This window comes from Meles meles, chromosome 3 (assembly GCF_922984935.1).
Source record: "Meles meles chromosome 3, mMelMel3.1 paternal haplotype, whole genome shotgun sequence".
Lineage (NCBI taxonomy): Eukaryota > Metazoa > Chordata > Mammalia > Carnivora > Mustelidae > Meles > Meles meles.
The window spans coordinates 32,683,570-32,708,640 of NC_060068.1; the positions used below are offsets into that span (position 1 = coordinate 32,683,570).

General features: G+C 41.1%; 1 protein-coding gene across 2 annotated transcripts; it reads left to right on the top strand.

Annotated features, from left to right (window-relative positions):
* The first annotated feature begins 1,342 nt into the window (after positions 1-1,342).
* On the top strand, positions 1,343-24,530 carry LOC123938982 (T-cell-specific guanine nucleotide triphosphate-binding protein 2-like). 2 transcript variants are annotated; one of them, XM_046000809.1, is made up of 3 exons: positions 1,343-1,603; positions 17,005-17,094; positions 22,907-24,530. In XM_046000809.1, the coding sequence occupies exons 2-3, from the start codon at positions 17,055-17,057 to the stop codon at positions 24,184-24,186; spliced, it is 1,320 nt and encodes a 439-aa protein (XP_045856765.1). In that variant the 5' UTR covers positions 1,343-1,603; positions 17,005-17,054; the 3' UTR covers positions 24,187-24,530. The 2 variants fall into 2 exon arrangements, with proteins under 2 accessions (XP_045856765.1, XP_045856766.1); XM_046000810.1 differs by lacking the exon at positions 17,005-17,094.
* Positions 24,531-25,071: the final 541 nt, after the last annotated feature.

Genomic DNA, 25,071 nt, shown 5'->3' on the forward strand with positions numbered 1-25,071 from the left:
TTTGGGGTACAAGCAGGAGTTCCTGTGTCCCCAGGGACTGCGTCTTGGTATGGGCTTTGCAGCGGCCAAGGGGATCTTATGTGCTCCGCAGCACCCAGAGGGAAACAGACTGAGGATTCTCTCTTAGAGGGAGGTCTGAGTGCAGTTTGCTTTCCTCTAAACCTCCAAAAACCATCAAAAGCTGTCAAGGCAAGAGAAAACAAATGAACAAACAAACTTAAAAACCTCCAGAGAACAAAAGTCTGAAAAACCGGTTTCCTCAGAGCCCACCCCCTTGAGCAGGGCAGGAGGACTTAACTCAGGGAACACTGACTGAAAACCCATGCAGTAGGCCCCTCTCCCAGAAAGCCAACCAGAAAACAAAACAAAACAAAACGACAACAAGAGAACAACCACCACTACTTCATAGATACAACTTTTATTTTTAATTCGTTCCCACTATTCTGGTTCATTTTTTTTATAGATCATTTTTTAACCTATTTACCATCACAGTGAGATGTCCAGTACATCAAATTCCATAATAACATTTTAACCTGAACTTTTGATACAGAAGTGTATAATCCTACATCTCAGGCTGATTTCATGTATGTTCAGAGTGATCTGGTAGATAATCAGCTCACTTCAGGGGCCCAGTTGAAACAGGGTCCCCTACTTCTCCACCATCTTGTCCCACTCCTGGATGTAACTTTAGAGTCAAAATGATTCTCTTGTAAACAGCTTATGGGTAGATCCTGTCTTTTTATCCCATCTGCAACCCTGTGCCATTTCATTGGAGCATTTAGGCTGTTCTCATTGAGAGTGATTATTGGAAGATATGATTTTATTGCCATCATGTTGCCTGTGAAGTCCTTCTTTCTATAGATTGTCGCTGTAATTTCTGGTCTATATTACTCTTGGTGTTTTTCTTTTTTTATAGAACCCCCTTAATATTTTTTGCAGGGCTGGCTTGGTGGTCACATATTCTTTTAGTTTCTGCCAGTCTTGGAAATTCCTTATCTCTCTAGCCATTTTGAATGACAGCCTTGCTAGATAAAGTATCCTTGGCTGCATGTTCTTCTCATTTAGTATCCTGAATGTGTCTTTCCGCTGTTTCTGGCTTGCCAGGTCTCTGTGGACAGGTGTGACATTATTCTTATATTCCTCCCTCTGTGTATAAGCCGGGGATCCTGTGCTCTCTTCTCACTCACAATGCCAAAAATACACAATAACAATAAGCATGGTGGCTTTCACTTTCCATTCTCAGATATGGCTCTGTTTCTCAGAAAAGGAGCCCTCAGAACTTAAGTTTCATTTTCTGTTCTTGGAAATGCAGAGCTCTACACTGATGGCTGCTTCTCAACTACTGGCCAGATTCCTTTGAGGGTGGAGCAGTGGACAGAGATTATTTAAATCCTGCCTGTTCCTCACAGGCATTGTACATATTTAATCTCTGCAGTGACCACAGCAGCACACAGGGCCTGTTCCAGTGCAAGGCCAGTCTGTGCAACAGAGTGTTTCTGTTGTGGGCTACAGGGAGCACTTCAACCAGGCTCAGCACTTCGTGTGTTGTCAGGGGACACACTCAGAGCTCAACTCTGACACTGGAAGTCTCCTTCAGGAGCTGGTAAGCAAGAAACCACTGTGGATTGAGTACAGATCAAAAAATAGAATTACAGATCTATAGGTCTGAGGTTAGGATAGTCTGCAAAATTGATTTGGGGTGCTGTGGACATGGAATTCTGAGGGGCAGGATGTTTGGTAGATGCCTGTAAGTCAGAGTTTTTAACTATTTGGGACATTTTCAGAGGGTGGTTGGAGAACAAACCTTATTACTGTGAACTGCAGAAGGATCATGTGAATGTCTGGGGTGTCAATGGAAAGGGCTTTTCCCCCAAGAACTTCTAGATCAGACACCCCCCATCTCATACCTAAATACTTTCCCTGGGGAGACAATGCATGCATTATCTGTTAAAACAAAGTTCAAGTGAACAAATTTTAAAGAGCTATTGGATTTATTAAATGATTCATGAATCTAGCAAATAAGAAGGAGGTTCACTGAGCTGTAGGAATGGAAATGTTTTTAAAGGAAAAGAAGAAGGAAAAAGAAAGAAATTATTAACTAAGAATCACTTGTTTTAGTCGAGATTGCCCTCCTAAGGGGAAGGGGAAGGGTCTATCAGCAAATTTCCCATCGTTGATCAGGAAATTTGTACACTGACTGGTTAAATTATACATGCCCAGGGGAGTGAAACTGTAGTTAGGTTAGGTATTTGGTCTTGGTTTAATGAGTCCAGGCCTTAACTTAAGTGGCTTCTATGGCCCTGTGACTATGTGGCCCCTGTGGAACTTCTTTTTCACAATTTCCCTACTTTGATCAGATGCTCAGCTTAACTTAGAGATTGGTGCCAACTTGAGCTACTGTTCATTTGTTCTCACAGCTGTTGTTGATTCTCTCCATGGTATTCACATGTCGTGATGTTCTTCCTTAATCTCCACAAAATTCACTGGTGATGACTTTCAGGTACACAGTTTTGGTATCAGTCATCCCCTACATTCATTTTCTGAAGTTCCAGTCTCAGGGAGATTACTTGCTTGGTGGTTAGCATGTCTGAACATGCATTTAAAAATTTTTAAGAACACAAATGGTACCTGGCAGATTATTATTATTTTTATCAACAGATAGTTTTCAAAGGTTGGAGTGTACTTTGAAGCCATGGTACCCAGGACCCAAACACTCAAAACTGAATAATTCAAAGAAAGACTCCACTGAAGAATCATCTTTTCAAGCTAAGTGGCTTGTTCAGTGCTCATATGTAGTTGTGTTTCAATTTCCCCAAAAGTGTTAATCCGGATGCAGCAGGTGGTGTTGGTCACAGTATAGACAATTCTTACTCAGTTAAAAGATAATCAGAGTCTGTCTTATTGTCAATAAAATCTTTGGCTAGAGAGTCTAAGGATCTTTGCTGGGTTGCTATGCTCTTAGCAATGAATTCTGTATTATATTTGGGAGTTAAGGACAGGTTCCTAATCAAATTGTCCTGTAAATTTAATTGTTAACCAGGAAGCATAGCTCTGTCAAGGGAAGCAAATCCTGGGTCAAGAATGTGTCCTGGTTAGTCTTTTTTAATTCAGTGATGTAAATCCAAGGGAGCCAACCAATGTGATGTCATATTTCACTTGAGAAAATTTAGGGACATGATTAGATTTTTCTCTTAGCCTAAAATAAAAGGTTGTTTTACATTCTTCAGTTTATTCCCCCTTCTGAGCAACTGGCTCAGACATATAGCTAAGGGCATTATTTCTCCAAGACTATGTCAGAGTAAAGAAAAGGAGAAAAAGGAGAAAGGGCTTCACATTTAGTTAAAATATGAGGACTTGATATGTTTTCTCGGGTGAAGGCTGTCTACTTCAATATTGGCTATTTATCTTCCTCAGTTTGACTTAGAGGTCCCTAGCATCTGTGAAGGACAATATGTCAGGTAAAGCCTTCTTTAGCAGTGAAATGCATACCCATGATTCAACACCTTCTAGTTTTGTAGTAATTTCAGTGGTTGGGAGCACTTGGTAAGATTCCTTTTGATCAAGTTCAAAAGCTGTATTTTTTTTGATGAGAGTTCCAGAATACCCAGTCACCAGACTCTAGACAATGACCAACATTATCCTTTGAATTGAGATCTTGGAAGACATCTTTAACCTATTGATGACAGGCTAGATGGTAAAACACTAAATATTTTCCCATAGTTGGTCATACTAGCACGAGACAACAAGGGATCTCCAGAAAATTGTGTACCAGTAGACATTGGTCTGCCAGTGACTATGTTGTGTGAGGTGAGTTTACATTGTCCAAAGAGGGTACCTCAGAGTGTCAGCAAGTCCAAAGGCAATACCTTAGGGCACGGATGTCTGGTATTTTTTGCTAGTTTAAAAATTTTAAGTTTGAGGATCCCATTAGATCTCACAAAGTTGCCTGACGATTGAGGGTGATAGGGCCAGTGATGATTCCAAGAAGTTTGCAAGGTTTTTGTTAAAGGTGGTATAATTTGTCCAATGAAATGGCTGCCTCAATCACTAGAGATTATGGAAGGTATACCCATCTGGGAAATACGTTCTCTATCAGTTTCTGTGCCACTGTGAAGACATCAGCTTTGTAGCAGGGGAAATTTTCAGCCTAAATGAAAAATACACATATTGATAACCTGAACTAGGTGGCAATTAGATAAAGTTGAACTTCAGGTGTTCAAAAATACCAAAAGAGGAGGTATGAGGCCTCTGGGTTTTCAGGGAAACTGATAGGCAGCAATAAACACTGATGGAAATGCATTTACTTTACACCCAATAAAACACGATTCCTGACTTGGGATTATATTATAAAGCTGCAATGATCAAGATAATTCAATACTTATGGCACTCTCCTTAGATAAATTGTTCAAGCCATATTGTACTGCACAGTAACAGTGAAGGATGTAGATATTGGGGGGGGGTGAAGGAACAGGGCCGGCTTTGTCATATTGTCAAGTGATTGACCTTATAAGAGCAAGGGAGTTAGAAGGACTGGGGAACAGGGTGTCAGGGGTATTATCAGATTTGGTAACCCAAACCTGGATGTCAGATCCACACCCAACTCCCTGCAAAGGCATTTAGATCACAAACAGCAAGCCTCTGCAAAAATGTTTGATACTTTGTCAAAAATTTAACAGTTTTTTTTTTTTTTAAAGATTTTATTTATTTATTTATTTGACAAAGAGAGATCACAAGTAGGCAGAGAGGCAGGCAGAGAGAGAGGAGGAAGCAGGCTCCCTGCGGAGCAGAGAGCCTCATGCGGGGCTCGATCCCAGGACCCTGAGATCATGACCTGAGCCGAAGGCAGCGGCTTAATCCACTGAGCCACCCAGGCACCCCCTTTGTCAAAAATTTAAATAGAAAATGAAAAATCCTATCATCTATAACATGGGTGTACCATGAAAGCATTATACTAAGTAAAATAAATCAGACAGACAAATACTGCATGATCTAACTGATGTGTGGAATCTAAAAATAATAAAATAAAATAAGTTCATCGAAAAAAAGACCAGACTTGTGGAGAGGTGGAAGCACAAGGTAAGAAGGAGGAAACTGGAGGAAGTGATCAAAGATACAAGATTTCAGTTATAAGAGAAGTACTAGGGAGGTAATATATAACCTGATGACTATAGATAATGTCCCCATTTGATTTATCAGAACATTGTTAAGGCAATATATCTTAAGAGTTCTCATCACAAGAAGAACTGTTCTCTTTTTTCTTCTCTCTTTTCCTCTTATTGAGATGATGGGTGTTAGCTGAACCTATTGTTGTAACCGCACAGTATACTTCACAGTATATATAAATCAGATCATCATGCTATATGTCTTAAACTCATACAATGATATATACCCATTATTCTTCAATAAAACTAATAAAACAATTTAAACAGAGTTACCCAATGACCCAGCAATTCCATTGCTAGGTATACACCCAAGAGTGGTGAAAACATACATCTAGGTAAAACCTGCATGCAAATGTTCACAGCAGCATTATTACAATAACCCCTCAGATGGAATTAACACAGTTGTCCACCCACTGTTCAATAGATAAAGAAAAGTGGTCTATCCATATAAGAGATCATTATTGGGCAAGGTAAAAAAATAAAAATAAAGTACAAATAAAAAATTTTAAAAAAAAGTACTGATACCTGCCACAACATGGATGAACCCCAAAACATTATGCTCAGTGAAAGCAGACAGCCCATTGGACTATGCATTCTGTGATTCCATTCATATGAAATGTCCAGAAAAGGCAAATCCTTGGCTACAGAAAATATATTGCGGGTTTCCTAGATCTGAAGAGCAAATGGTATGAGGGAAAGAGAGATGGCAGTCAAGAGGTACAACATATCTTTTGAAGCACTGGGCGTTATACACAAACAATGAGTCATGGAACACCATATCAAAAACTAATGATGTACTGTATGGTGACTAAAATAACACAATTTTTAAAAGGATATCTTTTGCATAAGGAAAATACTCTAAATTTGATTATGATGTGTGTACAACTTTGTGAATATATTCAAAGCTACTGAAAACTTTAAAGGCATGAATCATAGAATGTGTAAATTATGTTTCAATATTCATTGAAAAGAAAACCAGTAGAGGTGCTCATTTAGGAGATGTGCACATGCTAGGGGCTCAGAGGAGACCACTGAGGAATGTTCTGCAGCTGTTTTGCCAGTAGTCTGCTCCTAAGCAAGTTATAGACAGAGGGGACTTGAACAAAAGAACATCATGAGGGTCATTCAGTCAGGAGCCAGGCAGGTATAGGTACTTCTCCACCCAGACTGTTGAGTAGGATGTCCCACTGGGGAAGTCTGTAGGGTAGAAGTAAGCCTTTGCCAACTTTCCGTACCCTTCAATCCTGAGGACCCACATATCCTCACTGCATATATCTTCAAGAATAATTTATTTTTAACAACAGTGAAAATTGCATTTTCTACTGCATGAGGGCTTCCCTTCCAGACCTATCAGTGGGTTCTCCTGATGTTGCTGGAGATCGACCTCACATCCAACTCCTCAGATTTTGGCCTCAGAAGGACCTCAGTCCAGTGGTGCAGCTTCTTGATCATCTCCACCTACCCCTGCCTGCTTGTCTTTCCACAGCTGGGTCCTGATTGTATCACTGTCCCCCAGACTATGATGCTTTCATCCAACATGAGCCCTGAATTCACACACAATGAGGAAACTGCCAAGACTCCCAACTGAGTTTGCAGACAACTCAGCCCCAGGGCATTGTGAACATTTTCACATTGGAAACCGAGTCCCAGTGTTTTATCCTGTGAAGCAGGGAAGCTAGGCTACCACTTCACAGGACTTTACTGAAAGTTTTATTGTATGGTCCAGGTGAAGCTCTGGGCAGGCCCACCAGCAACCCCTTGGTGAATTCTCTCTGGTCTTCATAGGACCTCTGAGGAAGACTTTCCTCTCATTCTTCTTACTCCCTCCAACTCTTACCACAGTGCATGAAGATTCTGATCTGTGAGTCTCTCTGGGCTGGATCTTCTGCACGCCTGTTCTTGATTAATCTTCCTCAAGCTCTATTAGTTAAGCATTATTATTTCTGGTTACAAATGAAGACATAGTCTCACAGACAAGAAACAAGCTTTGAATTACAAAGCAATGATGGTAGATGATGGAGATCCAAGCAATGATGGAGATCCAAGACTTAAACCCACAGTTTGATTCTCTGTTTCTATCTAGACAGGAGGGGACAAGGGATCCTAGTTAATGCTGAATCTCCAGCCCCAGTGATGACTGGATGCTGATGCTACTTCTGGGGACCTGCGTCTACTTATAGTTATCAACTACCATTTACCCCTCCCTAGATGCACCCCAAATTAGTAAATTTTGGGAAAGAATGGAAATCACAGTACCATCTCTGTTCCCACGCTCACTCCACATTAAAGAAAATACACTGATTGGCAAGTGTGAGGGAAAATCCTACGAAGTGTCCCCACTTCTCAGGACTTTTTCAGGGAACTTGACCCTTCCTTGGGAGATAGAGATGCCTAAAGAAATGATCAGAGGATGCAGGGATTTCAGAGGGAAAGAAGCTCATGAAATATGATGTAATCACATCTCATCTGCTTTGAGACCAGAATCCACTGAGGCCTTTGCCCACAAAGACTGAAGTGTTCTCCACCAGGATCCCCTGTGACAAACTTGAAGTGCAATAGGTCAGCAAGAATGGTGTCTCCTCCTGCATGGAGTGGAGGTGCCCTGAGCCCAGTGAGGGAGTGAATGACATGGTGGTGAGGAAGAACATGCACGGATAATGCTGAATAAAAGATAAAAGATGGAGTCCTAGCCTGGGTTAGGCTGGAGGAATATTCTGGAATAAGAATGCTTAAGAGTAGCCCTCCCTTATCCTTGTGCTCAAAGCTTTCTTTACGACCTCTCTTGACCATTCTTAGTAATACCCTGGGTTCTTGTTTATGGGGTACATAGAGTTTCTAGGAGACCTGAACTGCCATCATGACTCTATGGAGACAATCTCCTGGATGAGTTCCAGGCTCACTGATTTGGTTGTATGAAGGGGTTTCTTCTGTCCCTGAGCATACTGTGTATTCTTTTTTTTTATTCCTTTATTTGTTTATTTACAGCATAACAGTGTTCATTGTTTTGGCATCACACCCAGTGCTCCATGCAGTACGTGCCCTCCCTATTACCCACCACCTGGTTCCTCAACCTCCCACCCCACCCCACCCCACCCCACCCCACCCCCACCGCCCCTTCAAAACCCTCTGGTTGTTTTTCAGAGTCCATAGTCTCCCATGGTTCATCTCCCCTTCCAGTTTCCCTCAACTCCCTCTCCTCTCCATCTCCCCATGTCCTCCATGTTATTTGTTATGCTCCACAAATAAGTGAGACCATATGATACTTGACTCTCTCTGCTTGACTTATTTCGCTCAGCATAATTTCTTCCAGTCCCGTCCATGTTGCTACAAAAGTTGGGTATTCATCCTTTCTAATGGAGGCATAATACTCCATGGTGTATATGGACCACATCTTCCTTATCCATTCATCTGTTGAAGGGCATCTTGGTTCTTTCCACAGTTTGGCGACCGTGGCCATTGCTGCTATAAACATTGGGGTACAGATGGCCCTTCTTTTCACTACATCTGTATCTTTGGGGTAAATACCCAGCAGTGCAATTGCAGGGTCATAGGGAAGCTCTATTCTTAATTTCTTGAGGAGTCTCCACACTGTTCTCCAAAGTGGCTGCACTAACTTGCAATCCCACCAACAGTGGAAGAGGGTTCCCCTTTCTCCACATCCTCTCCAACACACGTTGTTTCCTGTCTTGCTAATTTTGGCCATTCTAATTGGTGTCAGGTGGTATCTCAATGTTGTTTTAATTTGAATCTCCCTGATAGCTAGTGATGATGAACATTTTTTCATGTGTCTGATAGCCATTTGTATGTCTTCATTGGAGAAGTGTCTGTTCATATCTTCTGCCCATTTTTCGATATGATTATCTGTTTTGTGTGTGTTGAGTTTGAGAAGTTCTTTATAGATCCTGGATATCAACCTTTTGTCTGTATTGTCATTTGCAAATATCTTCTCCCATTCCGTGGGTTGGCTCTTTGTTTTGTTGACTGTTTCCTTTGCTGTGCAGAAACTTTTGATCTTGATGAAGTCCCAAAAGTTCATTTTTGCTTTTGTTTCCTTGGCCTTTGGAGACATATCTTGAAAGAAGTTGCTGTGGCTGATATCGAAGAGGTTACTGCCTATGGTCTCCTCTAGGATTCTGAAAGATTCCTGTCTCACATTGAGGTCTTTTATCCATTTCGAGTTTATCTTTGTGTATGGTGTAAGAGAATGGTCGAGTTTCATTCTTCTACATATCGCTGTCCAGTTTTCCCAGCACCATTTATTGAAGAGACTGTCTTTTTTCCATTGAATATTTTTTCCTGTTTTGTCGAAGATTATTTCACCATAGAGTTGAGGGTCCATATCTGGGCTCTCCACTCTATTCCACTGGTCTATGTGTCTGTTTTTATGCCAGTACCACGCTGTCTTGGTTATCACAGCTTTGTAGTGAAGCTTGAAATCAGGTAACGTCATGCCGCCAGTTTTGTTTTTGTTTTTCAAAATTTCCTTAGCAATTCGGAGTCTCTTCTGATTCCATACAAATTTTAGGATTATTTGCTCCAGCTCTTTCAAAAATACTGGTGGAATTTTGATCGGAATGGCATTAAAAGTATAGATTGCTCTAGACAGTATAGACATTTTAACAATGTTTATTCTTCCAATCCAAGAGCATGGAACAGTCTTCCTTCTTTTTGTGTCTTCTTCAATTTCTTTCATGAGTGTTCTGCAGTTCCTCGAGTACAGGTCCTTTACCTCTTTGGTTAGGTTTATTCCCAGGTATCTTATGGTTCTTGGTGCTCTAGTAAATGGAATCGATTCTCTAATTTCCCTTTCTCTATTTTCATTGTTAGTGTATAAGAAAGCCACTGATTTCTGTACATTGACTTTGTATCCTGCCACATTACTGAATTGCTGTATGAGTTCTAGTAGTTTGGGGGTGGAGTCTTTGGGGTTTTCCATATAAAGAATCATGTCATCTGCGAAGAGAGAGAGTTTGACTTCTTCCTTGCCAATTTGGATACCTTTTATTTCTCTTTGTTGTCTGATTGCCATTGCTAGAACTTCTAATACTATGTTGAACAAGAGTGGTGAGAGTGGGCATCCTTGTCGTGCTCCTGATCTCAACGGGAAGGCTGCAAGCTTTTTCCCATTGAGGATGATATTTGCTGTGGGTCTTTCATAGATCGATTTTATGAAGTTCAGGAATGTTCCCTCTATCCCTATACTTTGAAGCGTTTTCATCAGGAACGGATGCTGGATTTTGTCAAATGCTTTTTCTGCATCAATTGAGAGGAGCATGTGGTTCTTCTCTCTTCTCTTATTGATTTGTTCTATCACATTGATTGATTTGCGAATGTTGAACCAACCTTGCAACCCAGGGATGAATCCCACCTGGTCATGGTGGATAATCTTTTGAATGTGCTGCTGGATCCTGTTTGCTAGGATCTTGTTGAGAATCTTTGCATCCATATTCATCAGTGATATTGTTTGAAATTCTCCTTTTTCGTAGGGTCTTTGCCTGGTTTGGGGATCAGGGTGATGCTGGCTTCATAAAAAGAGTCTGGAAGTTTTCCTTCTGCTTCAATTTTTTGGAACAGCTTCAGGAGAATTGGTGTTATTTCTTCTTTGAAAGTTTGGTAGAATTCCCCAGGGAATCCGTCAGGTCATGGGCTCTTGTTTTTTGGGAGGTTTTTGATCACTGCTTCAATCTCGTTACTAGATATTGGTCTATTCAGGTTGTCAGTTTCTTCCTGGTTCAATTTTGGGAGTTTGTAGTTTTCCAGGAATGCATCCATTTCATCTAGGTTGCTTAGCTTATTGGCATATAACTGTTGGTAATAATTTCTGATGATTGTTTCTATTTCCTTGGAGTTAGTTGTGATCTCTCCCTTTTCATTCATCATTTTATTAATTTGGGCTTTCTCTCTTTTCTTTTGGATTAGTGTGGCCAATGGTTTATCGATCTTATTGATTCTTTCAAAAAACCAGCTTCTAGTTTCATTGATACGTTCTACTGTATCTCTCGTTTCTACCTCATTGATCTCTGCTCTAATCTTGATTATTTCCCTTCTTGCGTGTGGAGTTGGTTTGATGTGTTGTTGATTCTCCAGTTCTTTAAGGTGTAGAGACAGCTGGTGTATTCTGGATTTTTCAATGTTTTTGAGGGAGGCTTGGATGGCTATGTATTTCCCCCTTAGAGCCGCCTTTGCTGTATCCCATAGGTTTTGGACCAAGGTGTCTTCATTCTCATTGGTTTTCATGAATTGTTTAAGTTCGTCTTTGATCTCCTGGTTGATCCAAGCATTCTTAAGCAAGGTGGTCTTTAGCTTCCAGGTGTTTGAGTTCCTTCTGAACTTTTCCTTGTGATTGAGCTCCAGTTTCAAAGCATTGTGATCAGAGAATATGCAGGGAATAATGTCAGTCTTTTGGTATTGGTTGAGTCCTGCTTTGTGACCCAGTATGTGGTCTATTCTGGAGAAGGTTCCATGTGCACTTGAGAAGAATGAATATTCTGTTGTTTTAGGGTGGAATGTTTTGTATACGTCGATGAGGTCCATCTGGTCCAATGTTTCATTCAATGCTCTTATTTCTTTATTAATTTTCTGCTTCGATGATCTGTCTATTTCTGAGAGAGGCGTATTAAGATCTCCTACTATTATTGTATTCCTATCAATATGACTCTTTATCTTGATTAATAGTTTTCTTATGTAATTGGGTGCTCCCATATTGGGGGCATAGATATTCACAATTGTTAGATCGTCTTGGCGGATAGTCCCTTTAAGAATTATGTAGTGTCCTTCTGTATCTCTGACTACAGTCTTTAGTTTAAAATCTAATTTATCTGATAGGAGAATCGCTACTCCGGCCTTCTTTTGAAGCCCATTGGCATGAAAGATGCTTCTCCATCCCTTCACTTTCAGTCTGGGTGTATCCTTAGGTTCAAAATAGGTCTCTTGTAGACAACATATGGATGGGTCCTGTCGTTTTATCCAATCTGCAACCCTGTGTCATTTTATGGGCGCATTTAGGCCATTCACGTTGAGAGTGATTATTGAGAGATAGGTTTTTATTGACATCGTGTTGCCTTTGAAGTCTTTCTGTTTGTAGATTGTTTCTATATTTCTGCTCAATGATATTCTTAGGATTTTTTCTCTTTTATAAGACCCCCCTTAATATTTCCTGCAGTGTCGGCTTGGTGGTTGCATAGTCTTTTAAGCCTTGCCGGTCTTGGAAACTCTTTATCTCTCCATCCATTTTAAATATCAGTCTTGCTGGATAGAGTATTCTTGGTTGCATGTTCTTCTCATTTAGTACTCTGAATATATTTTGCCAGCCCTTCCTGGCTTTCCAGGCCTCTGTGGAAAGGTCTGACGTTATTCTAATGGGCTTTCCTCTGTATGTAAGGAGCTTCTTTGTCCTAGCTGCTTTTAAGAGGGTCTCTCTTGAAACAAAATTCCCCATTCTAACGATAAGGTGCCGTGAAGACTTTTGAGAATCTAAAATCTTGGGAGGAAATCTTTCTGCCTCTAGTACATGAACGTTGTTTCCATTTGTGAGATTGGGAAAATTTTCATAGACAACTTCTTCCACTATATCTTCTAGACTTCTTTCTTTTTCTTCCCCTTCAGGGATTCCAATAATTCTGACGTTGGAACGTTTCATGGCATCGTTTATTTCCCTGATTCTGTTTTCGTGGCTTCTGAGCTGTTTGTTCCAGGCTTCCTCCTGATCCTTTCTCTCTATCTGTTTGTCCTCCAGATCACTAATTCTATCTTCTGTCTCAGTTACCCTAGCTTTTAGAGAATTTAGATTGGACTGGAACTCATTGAGAGCATTTTGAACATCATCCCTGGTGGCTTTCAGTTCTGCCCTAACATTGTGAACATCATCCCTGGTGGCTTTCAGTTCTGCCCTAATCAATTCTGTTTGGTCATCCATGGCTTTCTCCAACCTAGCTATTGCCTGGATAATTGTTAGTCTGAATTCCTTTTCTGACATATTGTCTATGTCAATAGCCATTAGCTCTGTTGCAGAAGGCCCATCCTCTGTATTTTTCTTCTGTTGGGTATTCCTCCTCCTAGTCATTTTGGTAAGAGATGACTAAACAGATGCAGCTGGAGTTATCGATTGTGGTGCAGTCAATGTGCACCCTGGAACGCTTCTGTGCAATCAGGGTTCCCCACCCAAATGAGAGAAAAAAGCAAAGAAAAAGAAATAGAGAAGAAGAAAGAAAAAAAAGGGGGAAATAAAAAAGGAAAAAAAAAAGAGAGAGAGAGATAGGAAAAAAAGGGAAGATAAAAGAGAAGGCTCAGCCCAAATGGGCCACAAGGTAAGATTTGTGGAGTATACAAACAAAAACAGACAAACAAAAAGACTGATAAAAGTATATGACAAGAGAAAAAAATATGTATATATAAGCAAAAAAAAAAAAAAAAAAAGGGAAGAACCTCATCAGAAAACACCCCAAGTATAAGGTTTATATATTATCAGGACAAACACAAATTCACAGAAACACTGACAGAAGGAAAAATTGGGAGAATGGTTATAGATTCTCAGTGTGGGTGAGGAAGTTTATTTTGATTCTTCCTGAAGGTATCTTGATGTTTTTGTTAAGGGACTCAACTTTCCTAAGTTACAGGGGGATTAGAAACTGGTTTGCCTATAGGGGTAGCATTGATTGGGGAAAGGGGATTACCTTGAAGTTTAACTCTATATGTATAATAGAAAATAAACATTAAACAAGAATAAACTAGACTAAACTAAGTTAAAATTAAAAAAGAATTAAAAAAATAGAAAAACAAAAGAAAAACACGGGTGTATGTATCAAAAAGTTCAGGTTAGAAGGTTATTAAAGAATTTGATGTACTGGACATCTCGGTGTGATGGTAAATAGGTTAAAAAATTATCTGTATGTATAAAAAAAAAGAACCAGAATATTGGTAAAGAGTTAAAAATAAAAGTTGTATTTATGAAGTAATGGTGATTGTTCTCTTGTAGTCTTTTTTTTTTTTTCTTCCTTCCTGGTTGGTTTTCTGGGGGAGGGGCCTGCCACGTGGGTTTTCAGACAATGATGTTCCCTGAGTTAGGTCCTCCCGCTCCCCTCAAGGGGGTGAGCTCTGAGGAAACTGTTTTTTTCAGCCTTTTGTTCTCTGGGGGTTTTTATGTTCTTTCATCTGCTTTCTCTCGCCTTGACAGCTTTTGATGGTTTTTGGAGGTTTAGAGGAGAGCGAACTGCACCCCGACCTCCCTCTCAGAGAGAAGCCCCAGAATGTTTTGGAAAAGCTGCTGGCTGAGTCGGTTCTGAGTCACTGTCCCTGGGGATGCGCTCCTTGTTGTACCCAAAACCAGGGCAGTGGTGGCTGTCTAGGCAGCTCCAGACCGCCAGAGAGGTTTGGAGCAGAGATCGCCCACTGAGGTTTTCCCGCTGTCCCGGGCTGGGAATGTCTGATTTTTCCGGATGCCAGAGCTCCAGGCTAGCGCCTATGAGCACGTATTCCGAGGGAAGGTGTGGGACACGCGCGTTTCAGGATTGCTATCTGGCCAGGCTCCCAGCCCCTCACGGGAGCCAGACCCCACTCGTTCTCGGGGGCGCTGGCGTTCAGGAGCACTGGCGGCTCAGGGACCGAGGCCTGATTTCTCTGCCGCACTCTCTCTGGCTCAGCGCCAGGGGAGGCTGTCCTGGGTCGGGGGACTTAGGTCCCTGACCCTAACTGCCCAGGTTCCCACTATTACCCCCCCCCGCGATCCTTTGCTCCTTGTTTTTTTGAGTGCTTTCAACCAGACTCCAAGTTAATGCTGGTCCCCAGATGCAGAGCACTCTCGTGTTGGGGTATTACTTTCCAATCGGTCACCTCTGGTGGCTCCCTCCCCCTTTTGTTTATCTTCGGATATCAGTCCGACACTCCCAGTCTGCTTTACCTGCCACTGGCGTCTTCTGCTCCGGTAGAGATCCAGACGTGTATAATTCTGATCTCAGGCTGATTTCATTGGTGGTCGGAGTTCTTTGGTAGGTAATCAGCTCACTTTAGGGTACAGGTTGAAATGGTGCCTCCTCCTACTTCCCCGCCATCTTGACCCCCCTCACTGTGTATTCTTCTTGCCTATAAGTTTGACCCTAGTATGGGATGGGTAAGGCTGGATGACCTTATTCATGGTCCTGTGGGGCCCAGGCCAGCCAGAATATAAGACCTGGCCTAGAGCCCTTGAATTCTTTTCCTGGTTTGTCTAAATCCCATCACAACATCTCACCTTGATTTCTCATGTGCTAGATCAACTGAAAACAACCCTGTTTCTTCAAAAAGTTAAAGTCCAAGACAGTAATGTCTCATCCCGTATTAGAGGCTTGATATCATGAAAATACACAGGCAGATCTTGCACTTGCAGTAAATAATTCCCTAGACTCTACCTGGTGCCCTCAGTGCCCAGCAGGTATAGGACATATTTATGCTAGATGAATGGAGCATGATATACCATTGTACTCCTTTCACTTAGTTGTTGATGGGTAAATTAATCTTCCTTCCTAAATCTGTCACCTGAAATGCTGAATCCAGCTCATACACACCCTCATACACACATATGTATGTATACATACATACCCAAGGAAGTAGAGGGTGGGGAAGGGTATAACCCCTTCTATCCAGGATGGGAATGGCAGCTTAGCATATACCTACCCCTTTTCAGACCATTTCTGTGACTATGTCTGACCCAAACATGGTTTTTGCACATGTCCACTCACCTGAACCCAGGTTGGACCCCGATCCTGTCCCCTGATACCTGTTCATTTTGTCCCTCCCCTGCACCTAGTACTAGACAACCCTACTCATGAGACTTTTTAAGACAGTACTGTGCCCATGTGACATTGCCAGGTCAGGGTGGGAGATAGGTAACTCTGGGAGAGTTTGCAGAGTCTTCCAGGAGTGGTCCATGTGTAGATATTGCTGTGTGTTAGCCTCCAAGACATGGACACAGAGGTTGAGGAGAGGCTGTCAAAAATCATCCCAGGGAGCAAGTGGCCCCCCAAGCTCCCAACTTGCAGATCCTTCTCATGTTACATCTATGATCTCCTCTATCTGAACACGGTTTGAGGGTCCCTGAGTAAAGAAACATAGGCCTTTAGAGAGGGAGCTTAGAGAGCAGATTCAACTATCGAGGGAAGTTTTTCTTGCAAGAGAACCAGACCCTGCGAGCAGAGCTTTCAGTCTTCTGAAAGAGACCAGTCATAAAAGATGCATTTCACATAGGAATTAAGTACACACTCAACACACAGGCATGCATGCAAATGCATACACCTGGATAATGATTTGACCAACATTTTGCCTACCCTTCATTTTGATCTACTGCATCTATTCCAATGGGTAACTTTTTTTTTTCACTTTTTTAAAATTTCTTTTCAGCGTAACAGTATTCATTGTTTTTGCACCACACCCAGTGCTCCATGCAATACGTGCCCTCCCTATTACCCACCAACTTGTTCCCACCCCCTGCCCCTTCAAAACCCTCAGGTTGTTTTTCAGTGTCCATAGTCTCTCATGGTTCATCTTCCCTTCCAATTTCCTTCAACTCCAATGGGTAATTTTTTGAACTTTTGTTATAATACACCAAACAGATTTCATGACGTAAGGAGCTCAAGTCAGACGCTGTCATCTGTCCTGTTGTTTTCACACTTTACCCAGGCAGAACAGAATCACTCCAGCCCCTTGTTCAAGCAGTGACCTCAGGAGGATGGTGTCTGCATTTCCCAGGGAGTATAGGTCTCTGGATTGTTCATGTGCCAGGGGCTCCAGGGACACTACACCAGACTCAGCACTTTTTGTTTTAGTAGAAACATAAAAAATCTCTGACATCAGAAATCTCCTTTCTCTCCAGGGCTGGTGAGTGAGCAAATAGCGTACTTGCAATGATGACATACTGACTTAATGCTTGGAGGATTGACGTGCAAGTCTGACTCATTGAAGGATAAGATTTCATCCAGCTGTTCATGCCCTCCAATTTGGAGAAAAGAATACCACAGTCTGAAGATGCTTCTTTTTCTTCTTTTTTTATCAGAAAGTTTTAAAAAAATTTGGAATAAGCAGGATGTTTAATGGGTGTCTCCATTGGAAACTATCCCATCCTTTTTTTTTTTCAGCTAACAGTATTCATTGTTTTTGTACCACACCCAGTGCTCCATGCAATATGTGCCCTCCCTATTACACACCACCTGTTTCCCCAAACTCCCACCCCCTCCCCCTTCAAAACCCTCAGGTTGCTTTTCAGAGTCCATACTCTCTCATGGTTAATGTCCCCTTCCAGTTTCCCTGAACTCCCTTCTCTTCTCGATCTCCCCATGTCCTCCATGTTCTTTGTTATGCTCCACAAATAAGTGAAACCATATGATACTTGACTCTCTCTGCTTGACTTATTTCACTCAGCATAATCCCCTCCAGTCCCGTCCATGTTGCTACAAAAGTTCAGTATTCATACTTTCTGATGGAGGCATAATACTCCATCGTGTATATGGGCCACATCTTCCTTATCCATTCATCCGTTGAAGGGCATCTTGGTTCTTTCCACAGTTTGGCGACCGTGGCCATTGCTGCTATAAACATTGGGGTACAGAAGGCTCTTCTTTTCACTACGTCTGTGTCTTTGGGGTAAATACCCAGCAGTGCAATTGCAGGGTCATAGGGAATCTCTATTGTTAATTTCTTGAGGAATCTCCACACTGTTCTCCAAAGTGGCTGCACCAACTTGCATTCCCACCAACAGTGGAAGAGGGTTCCCCTTTCTCCACATCCTCTCCAACACACGTTGTTTCCTGTCTTGCTAATTTTGGCCATTCTAACTGGTGTCAGGTGATATCTCAATGTGGTTTTAATTTGAATCTCCCTGATAGCTAGTGATGATGAACATTTTTTCATGTGTCTGATAGCCATTTGTATGTCTTCATTGGAGAAGTGTCTGTTCATATCTTCTGCCCATTTTTCGATATGATTATCTGTTTTGTGTGTGTTGAGTTTGAGAAGTTCTTTATAGATCCTGGATATCAACCTTTTGTCTGTACTGTCATTTGCAAATATCTTCTCCCATTCTGTGGGTTGCCTTTTTGTTTTGTTGACTGTTTCCATTGCTGTGCAAAAACTTTTGATCTTGATGAAGTCCCAAAAGTTCATTTTTGCTTTTGTTTCCTTTGACTTTGGAGACATATGTTGAAAGAAATTGCTGTGACTGATATTGAAGAGGTTTCTGCCTATGTTCCCCTCTAGGATTCTGTGGATTCCTGTCTCACGTTGAGGTCTTTTATCCATTTCGAGTTTATCTTTGTGTATGGTGTAAGAGAATGGTCGAGTTTCATTCTTCTACATATCGCTGTCCAGTTTTCCCAGCACCATTTATTGAAGAGACTGTCTTTTTTCCATTGTATATTTTTTCCTGTTTTGTTGAAGATTATTTGACCATAGAGCTGATGGTCCATATCTGGGCTCTCTACTCTGTTCCACTGGTCTATGTGTCTGTTTTTATGCCAGTACCATGCTGTCTTGGTGATCACAGCTTTGTAGTAAAGCTTGAAATCGGGTAACATGATGCCGCCAGTTTTGTTTTTGTTTTTCAACATTTCCTTAGCAATTCAGGGACTCTTTTGATTCCATACAAATTTTAGAATTATTTGCTCCAACTCTTTGAAGAATACCAGTGGAATTGTGATCGGAATGGCATTAACAGTATAGATTACTCTAGGCAGTATAGACATTTTAACAATGTGTAGGCTTCTGATCCAAGAGCATGAAATGGTCTTCCATCTTCTTGTGTCTTCCTTAATTTCTTTCATGAGTGTTCTGTAGTTCCTTGAGTACAGATCCTTTACCTCTTTGGTTAGGTTTATTCCCAGGTATCTTATGGTTCTTGGTGCTATAATAAATGGAATTGATTCTCTCATTTCCCTTTCTGTATTTTCATTGTTAGTGTATAAGAAAGCCACTGATTTCTGTACATTGACTTTGTATCCTGCCACGTTACTGAATTGCTGTATGAGTTCTAGTAGTTTGGGGGTGGAGTCTTTGGGGTTTTCCATATAAAGAATCATGTCATCTGCAAAGAGAGAGAGTTTGACTTCTTCATTGCCAATTGGATACCTTTTATTTCTCTTTGTTTTCTCATTGCCATTGCTAGGACTTCTAATACTATGTTGAACAAGAGTGGTGAGGGTGGGCATCCTTGTCATGTTCCTGATCTCAACGGGAAGGCTGCAAGCTTTTTCCCATTGAGGATGACATTTGCTGTGGGTCTTTCATAGATAGATTTTATGAAGTTCAGGAATGTTCCCTCTATCCCTATACTTTGAAGTGTTTTCATCAGGAACGGATGCTGGATTTTGTCAAATGCTTTTTCTGCATCATTTGAGAGGACCATGTAGTTCTTCTGTCTTCTCTTATTGATTTCTTCTATCACATTGATTGATTTGTGAATGTTGAACCATCCTTGTAACCCAGGGATGAATCCCACCTGGTCATGGTGGATAATCTTTTGGATGTGCTGCTGGATCCTGTTTGCTAGGATCTTGTTGAGAATCTTTGCATCCATATTCATCAGTGATATTGGTCTGAAATTCTCCTTTTTGGTAGGGTCTTTGCCTGGTTTGGGGATCAGGGTAATGCTGGCTTCATAAAAAGAGTCTGGACGTTTTCCTTCTGCTTCAAGTTTTTGAAACAGCTTCAGGAGATTTGGTGTTATTTCTTCTTTGAAAGTTTGGTAGAATTCCCCAGGGAATCCATCAGGTCCTGGGCTCTTGTTTTTTGGGAGGTTTTTGATCACTGCTTCAATCTTGTTACTAGATATCGGTCTATTCAGGTTGTCAATTTCTTCCTGGTTCAATTTTGGGAGTTTGTAGTTTTCCAGGAATGCATCCATTTCATCTAGGTTGCTTAGTGTATTGGCATATAACTGTTGGTAATAATTTCTGATGATTGTTTCTATTTCCTTGGTGTAAGTTGTGATCTCTCCTTTTTCATTCATAATTTCATGAATTTGGGCTTTTTCTCTTTTCTTTTGGATTACTGTGGCCAATGGTTTATCGATCTTATTGATTCTTTCAAAAAACTAGCTTCTAGTTTCATTGATACGTTCTACTGTATCTCTGGTTTCAACCTCATTGATCTCTGCTCTAATCTTGATTATTTCCCTTCTTGCATGTGAAATTGGTTTGATTTGTTATTGATTCTCCAGTTCTTTAAGGTGTAGAGAGAGCTGGTGTATTCTGATCTCAGGCCAATTTCATGGGTGATTGGAGTTCTTTGGTAGGTTATCAGCTCACTTAAGGGTACAGGTTGAAAAGGCCCCTCCTCCTACTTCCCCGCCATCTTGTCTTCCCAAAACTATCCCATCTTTAAAGGCAATCTCGCCTTTCATACAATAGAGCTACTTCAAAACTCAATGAGTTTTAATAATTTGTAGCATTGTAGAATAATTCTTTTGTTGGGAATTTATTCCCATCCATCCAGGCTATAACAAAACACCACAGACTGGGTTGCTTATGAACAGAAATATACTTCTCATACTTCTCAAGTATAGGAATACCCAGATCAAGGCATCTTTGTTTCAGCATTTGGTGAGAGCTCACTTCCAAGGTGGACATGGCAGAATGGGCAGCTAGGTCTCCGAAGTCTCTAAATCTTGAGTCTCTGAAGCACTAATCCATTCATGATCATTCTGCCCTCATGCTAAGATACCATTCACAAATCTGCTGATTAATACCAGGGCTTTGAGCTTGTGAAATTAAGTGGAGGACACAAACAAACAGCTCCCAGCAGTCATAGAGATAAAAATCTGTCTGGGGAGATTCAGAGTCAAGAGTACTAACCATTACAGTATGGAGCTGCCATCGTCTGTGGAAGTTCAATTGACTTCCCACTCTCACCCGAGAATATAGCAACTTGTCCTGTTTCAGTATTCTTGAAATATAATTTTCTCTTTTGGGAATTCCCCATTTAACAAGTTATATCATCGGGGCACCTGAGTGGCTCAGTGGGTTGAGGCCTCTGCCTTCGGCTCAGGTCATGATCTCAGGGTCTTGGAATTGAGCCCCGCATCGGGCTCTCTGCTCAGCGGGGAGCCTGCTCCCCCCTCTCTCTCTGCCTGCGTCTCTGCCTGCTTGTGATCTCTTTCTGTCAAATAAATAAATAAAAATTTAAAAAACAAGTAATATCATCTTCATAAGTAAGCTGATAAATAAAGTCTTTAACACACATTTATTTTATATATTTTTGGGGAATCATGATTCTCCCTCTTCTGAAAATTTTCCTTGCAGGACTTGCAAGATGGGGATAAGCATTGAGCACATCCTTACTGGTAAAAGTATATGGTAGTCCCATAAGACACAACTGTGTAGGTATAAATATTTTTAAAATCACAATTTCCTCTCTCATAGTAAATGATAAAAATTCCTTGAATTGCCATGATTTAATCAGATATCTATACTTCAAGTCTGTGCAGAATTGAATAGCGAAGATTAGAGCTCATATCTATTTCCTCTGCCACTTCCTGTTACATGATCTAAATATCACCCAAATTCTCTCATGAGGTGAGACAAATGGACATTAAGCTGCCATGAGGCAATTATTACCATAAGGACTAAGTGCTTGGCTATCCCTCTTATGGCACATACATCCTGGTGGGCTTTTCTCTGGCCCCTGCCTCTCCCAAAAGATAAGTCCTGACCATATTTGTTGCAAGGGATGGGAGGCGAATTATGTCTACAACTCTTCTGTGCTTCCCAATGCATTGGCCTGACTGATTCTTTCTGCAGAATGGAAGTGTGTTGGGCTCTGTATTGAAATTTTAGGAAAAGCAGAATGTCTGCAATAGTTTCTCATTGTTGTGTAATAAATTAACACAGATTTAACAGCTTAAGACACAACCCCAGATTTATTGGCTTCTAGTTCCAGAGAGAGTTATCCAAAATGAAATCTTAAAGGAGCTAAAATCAAGATGTCAGTGGGTGATGGGTATTAAGAAGTGTACTTGTTGTGATGAGAATAGAGTATTATATGTAATGATGAATCACTAAATTCTACTCTGGAAACTAATATTACACTTTATGTTCACTAACCCTAATTTAAATTAAAAACTTGAAAGTAAGCCCAATGCGGGACTCGATCCCAGGACCCTGAGATCATGACCCGAGCCGAAGGCAGCGGCTAAAACAAATAAAATCAAGGTGTCAGCAAGGTTGCTTCCTTCTGTAGGCTCTGAGAGACAATCTATTTCTTTGTCTTCTCCAGCTTTGGAACCTGCCTGAATTCCTTATCTTGTGACCCTTCTTATATCTTTCTGGATCTTCACTTCTATCTCTGCCTCCATCACACCATCTCCTTTTCTTCATTTGGCCTTGCTTCCTTCTTATAAGGTTCACTGTGATTATATTGAGCCCGTTTGGATTAGCCAAGAAAATCTTTTCATCTAAAGATCCTGAACTTCTTCATACCAGCAAAATGCCTTTTGCTATGCAAGGTCACACATTCACAGACTCCGAGGTTCAGGATGTGAAAACTTTGAGTACTGTTACTCTCTATTCCACAGATCCTGACTCTTGTGACATAGGAAACATAATAGTAGACAAGTAGCTTCTACTGTAGCATGAAAACAAAATTCATCAGGAAAAGTAAATCAGAGTAACATTAATAAATGTGAGAGAATGGGAATGGGCTGTTGTGACCTGTGTGTTTCCTCACCTGACATTGTGTCTGTTCTGCTGCTCCATTTGTCTTCCTAATTCAATTTCCTTTTCCCACAGACGTTCCACAGTTAGCCAGCATGGATCAGTTCCTATATGACTTCCTGGGAGGAAAGAATTGTCAGCAGTTGGCCACCAACTTTATCCCTCACTACACCACATTAATCAGTAAGGTAGGGGGAATCCTCTCTCAAGAAAACCTTGATAGAATTCAAGCAACCCTTAAAGAGGCCAAGCTAAAAGATGTGGCTGACATAATTGAGGAATCACTTGTGGCAGCAGAGAATGCTCCACTGGATGTGGCTGTGATTGGAGAATCTGGCACTGGGAAGTCCAGTTTCATCAATGCCCTGCGAGGACTTAGTTATGAAGAGGAGGGTTCTGCAAGGGTTGGCGTTGTGGAGACTACCAAGAAGAGAACACCCTATCAACATCCCAGATATCCCAATGTGACCTTCTGGGACCTGCCTGGAACGGGAACCCCCAATTTCCAACCACATGAATATCTAGAAAGGGTGGAATTTGCTACCTATGACTTCTTCATCATGATTTCTTCCTCTCGGTTTAGCCTCAATGATGCTTTGCTGGCCAAAAGTATCAAAGAGATAGGCAAGAAGTTCTACTTTGTTAGAACCAAGGTGGACAATGATTTATATAATGAAGAGAAACGCAAACCCACATCTTTCAAAAGGGAGAGAGTGCTTCAGCAGATACGAGACAACTGCCTGGCTAACCTCAGCCACACTGGAGTGCCTGAGCCATGCATCTTCTTGGTCTCCAACTTTGATCTGGATGACTTTGATTTCCCAGCACTGGAAGAGACCCTGCTGAAGGAGCTCCCTGTTCATAAGCGCTACACCTTTGCGCTTCTGTTGCCCAATTTGTCCGATGCTTCCATTGAGATGAAGAGAGCTTTGCTCAAGGAGAAGATCTGGCTGGATGCCCTAAAATCATCTGCTTTGAGCTTCATCCCCTTCATGGCCTGCTTTAATGGCTTTGATTTTCCCCAGCAGGAAAAGTGCTTGAAACATTACCAGAGCCATTTTGGTTTGGATGAGAAGTCACTCAAAGGGACTGCAGAGAAGCTGAACATGTCTTTGGAGGATATCAAGAGTTTCACCAAATCCTTGAATTTCCGGTTCCTTATGCAGGATGACAACATAGCAGATAAGGCCATGAACTGTGCTGAAAGCTATTGTTCAATAAATGGAGGCCTGCCATCCACCATCTTCCAGTTTTTTAAAATCTACTTTCTACGTTTGAAATTTATCGATACAGTGGCTGATGATGCTAAAATTCTCTTGAATAAGACTTTAGAGAGCTTAAGCCTCAGAAAATGACACAGAGATGGCTCAGAATGCCAAAAAAAAACAAAAAAACAAAAAAATGGGCCTCAGGCCTTGTGTTTTGTAAGTGGGATCCTCTTCGACCCACCAATAAGGCCAGATCTTTCCTAAAGTGGAGAGAAAGTCTCTTCATTGGACAAAAGCATTACTCCATATTGATACTCCGCTGCCATCAAAAAGGGATTTAACAATGACCTATCTCTTTCTTCATTCTTTCAGCTATTTTTCTGAAATCATGTTATAAAATGCATTCTATGGTTTTCATTAATTTCTATGTGTTATGAAGTAGTTTACATTTGCTCCATTTACTCAGATAATAAACATTTGGTAACAATCAAGATAACTGTTGTTCACTGGCTTTTCATGAATTATTTTCTCCAGTCATCAGATCAATGCCCTTCTCACCAGAGTAAGGGCAATCCACAACTATAGGCACATATCTAAGTGAATAATTTAGTGTGTACTGGAACACTATAGCAGGAAGGAAGGAAATTGAAAGAGGACTGGAAAATGTTCCAGGATGTCATATTTTCAGATACTACAGGGGAACAGAGGGAAGGGAACAAAGTCAGGATTTATCTTTCTAAGACTTTACAACATTAGATGAGATGAGAGACCTGTGAACAGGAAACAATGAGGGACAGGAGGTATGAGAGAGTGAAGTTGAGTTAGGAATGAGACTGGAAAGCAAAGATGAATTCAATTAGACAAGCTGGAGGAATAATGTGCTTCACTTTCACCCAAATTTCCACATCAGACTTGTGAAATGGGACCAGAAAAATCAACAATACCTGCTTCAAGGCTCAAAGATAAGAACCCTGCTCTTCTGAGATTTTTCCACATCTTCCCCATCACTGGTGTAAGATAGATATTTTATGG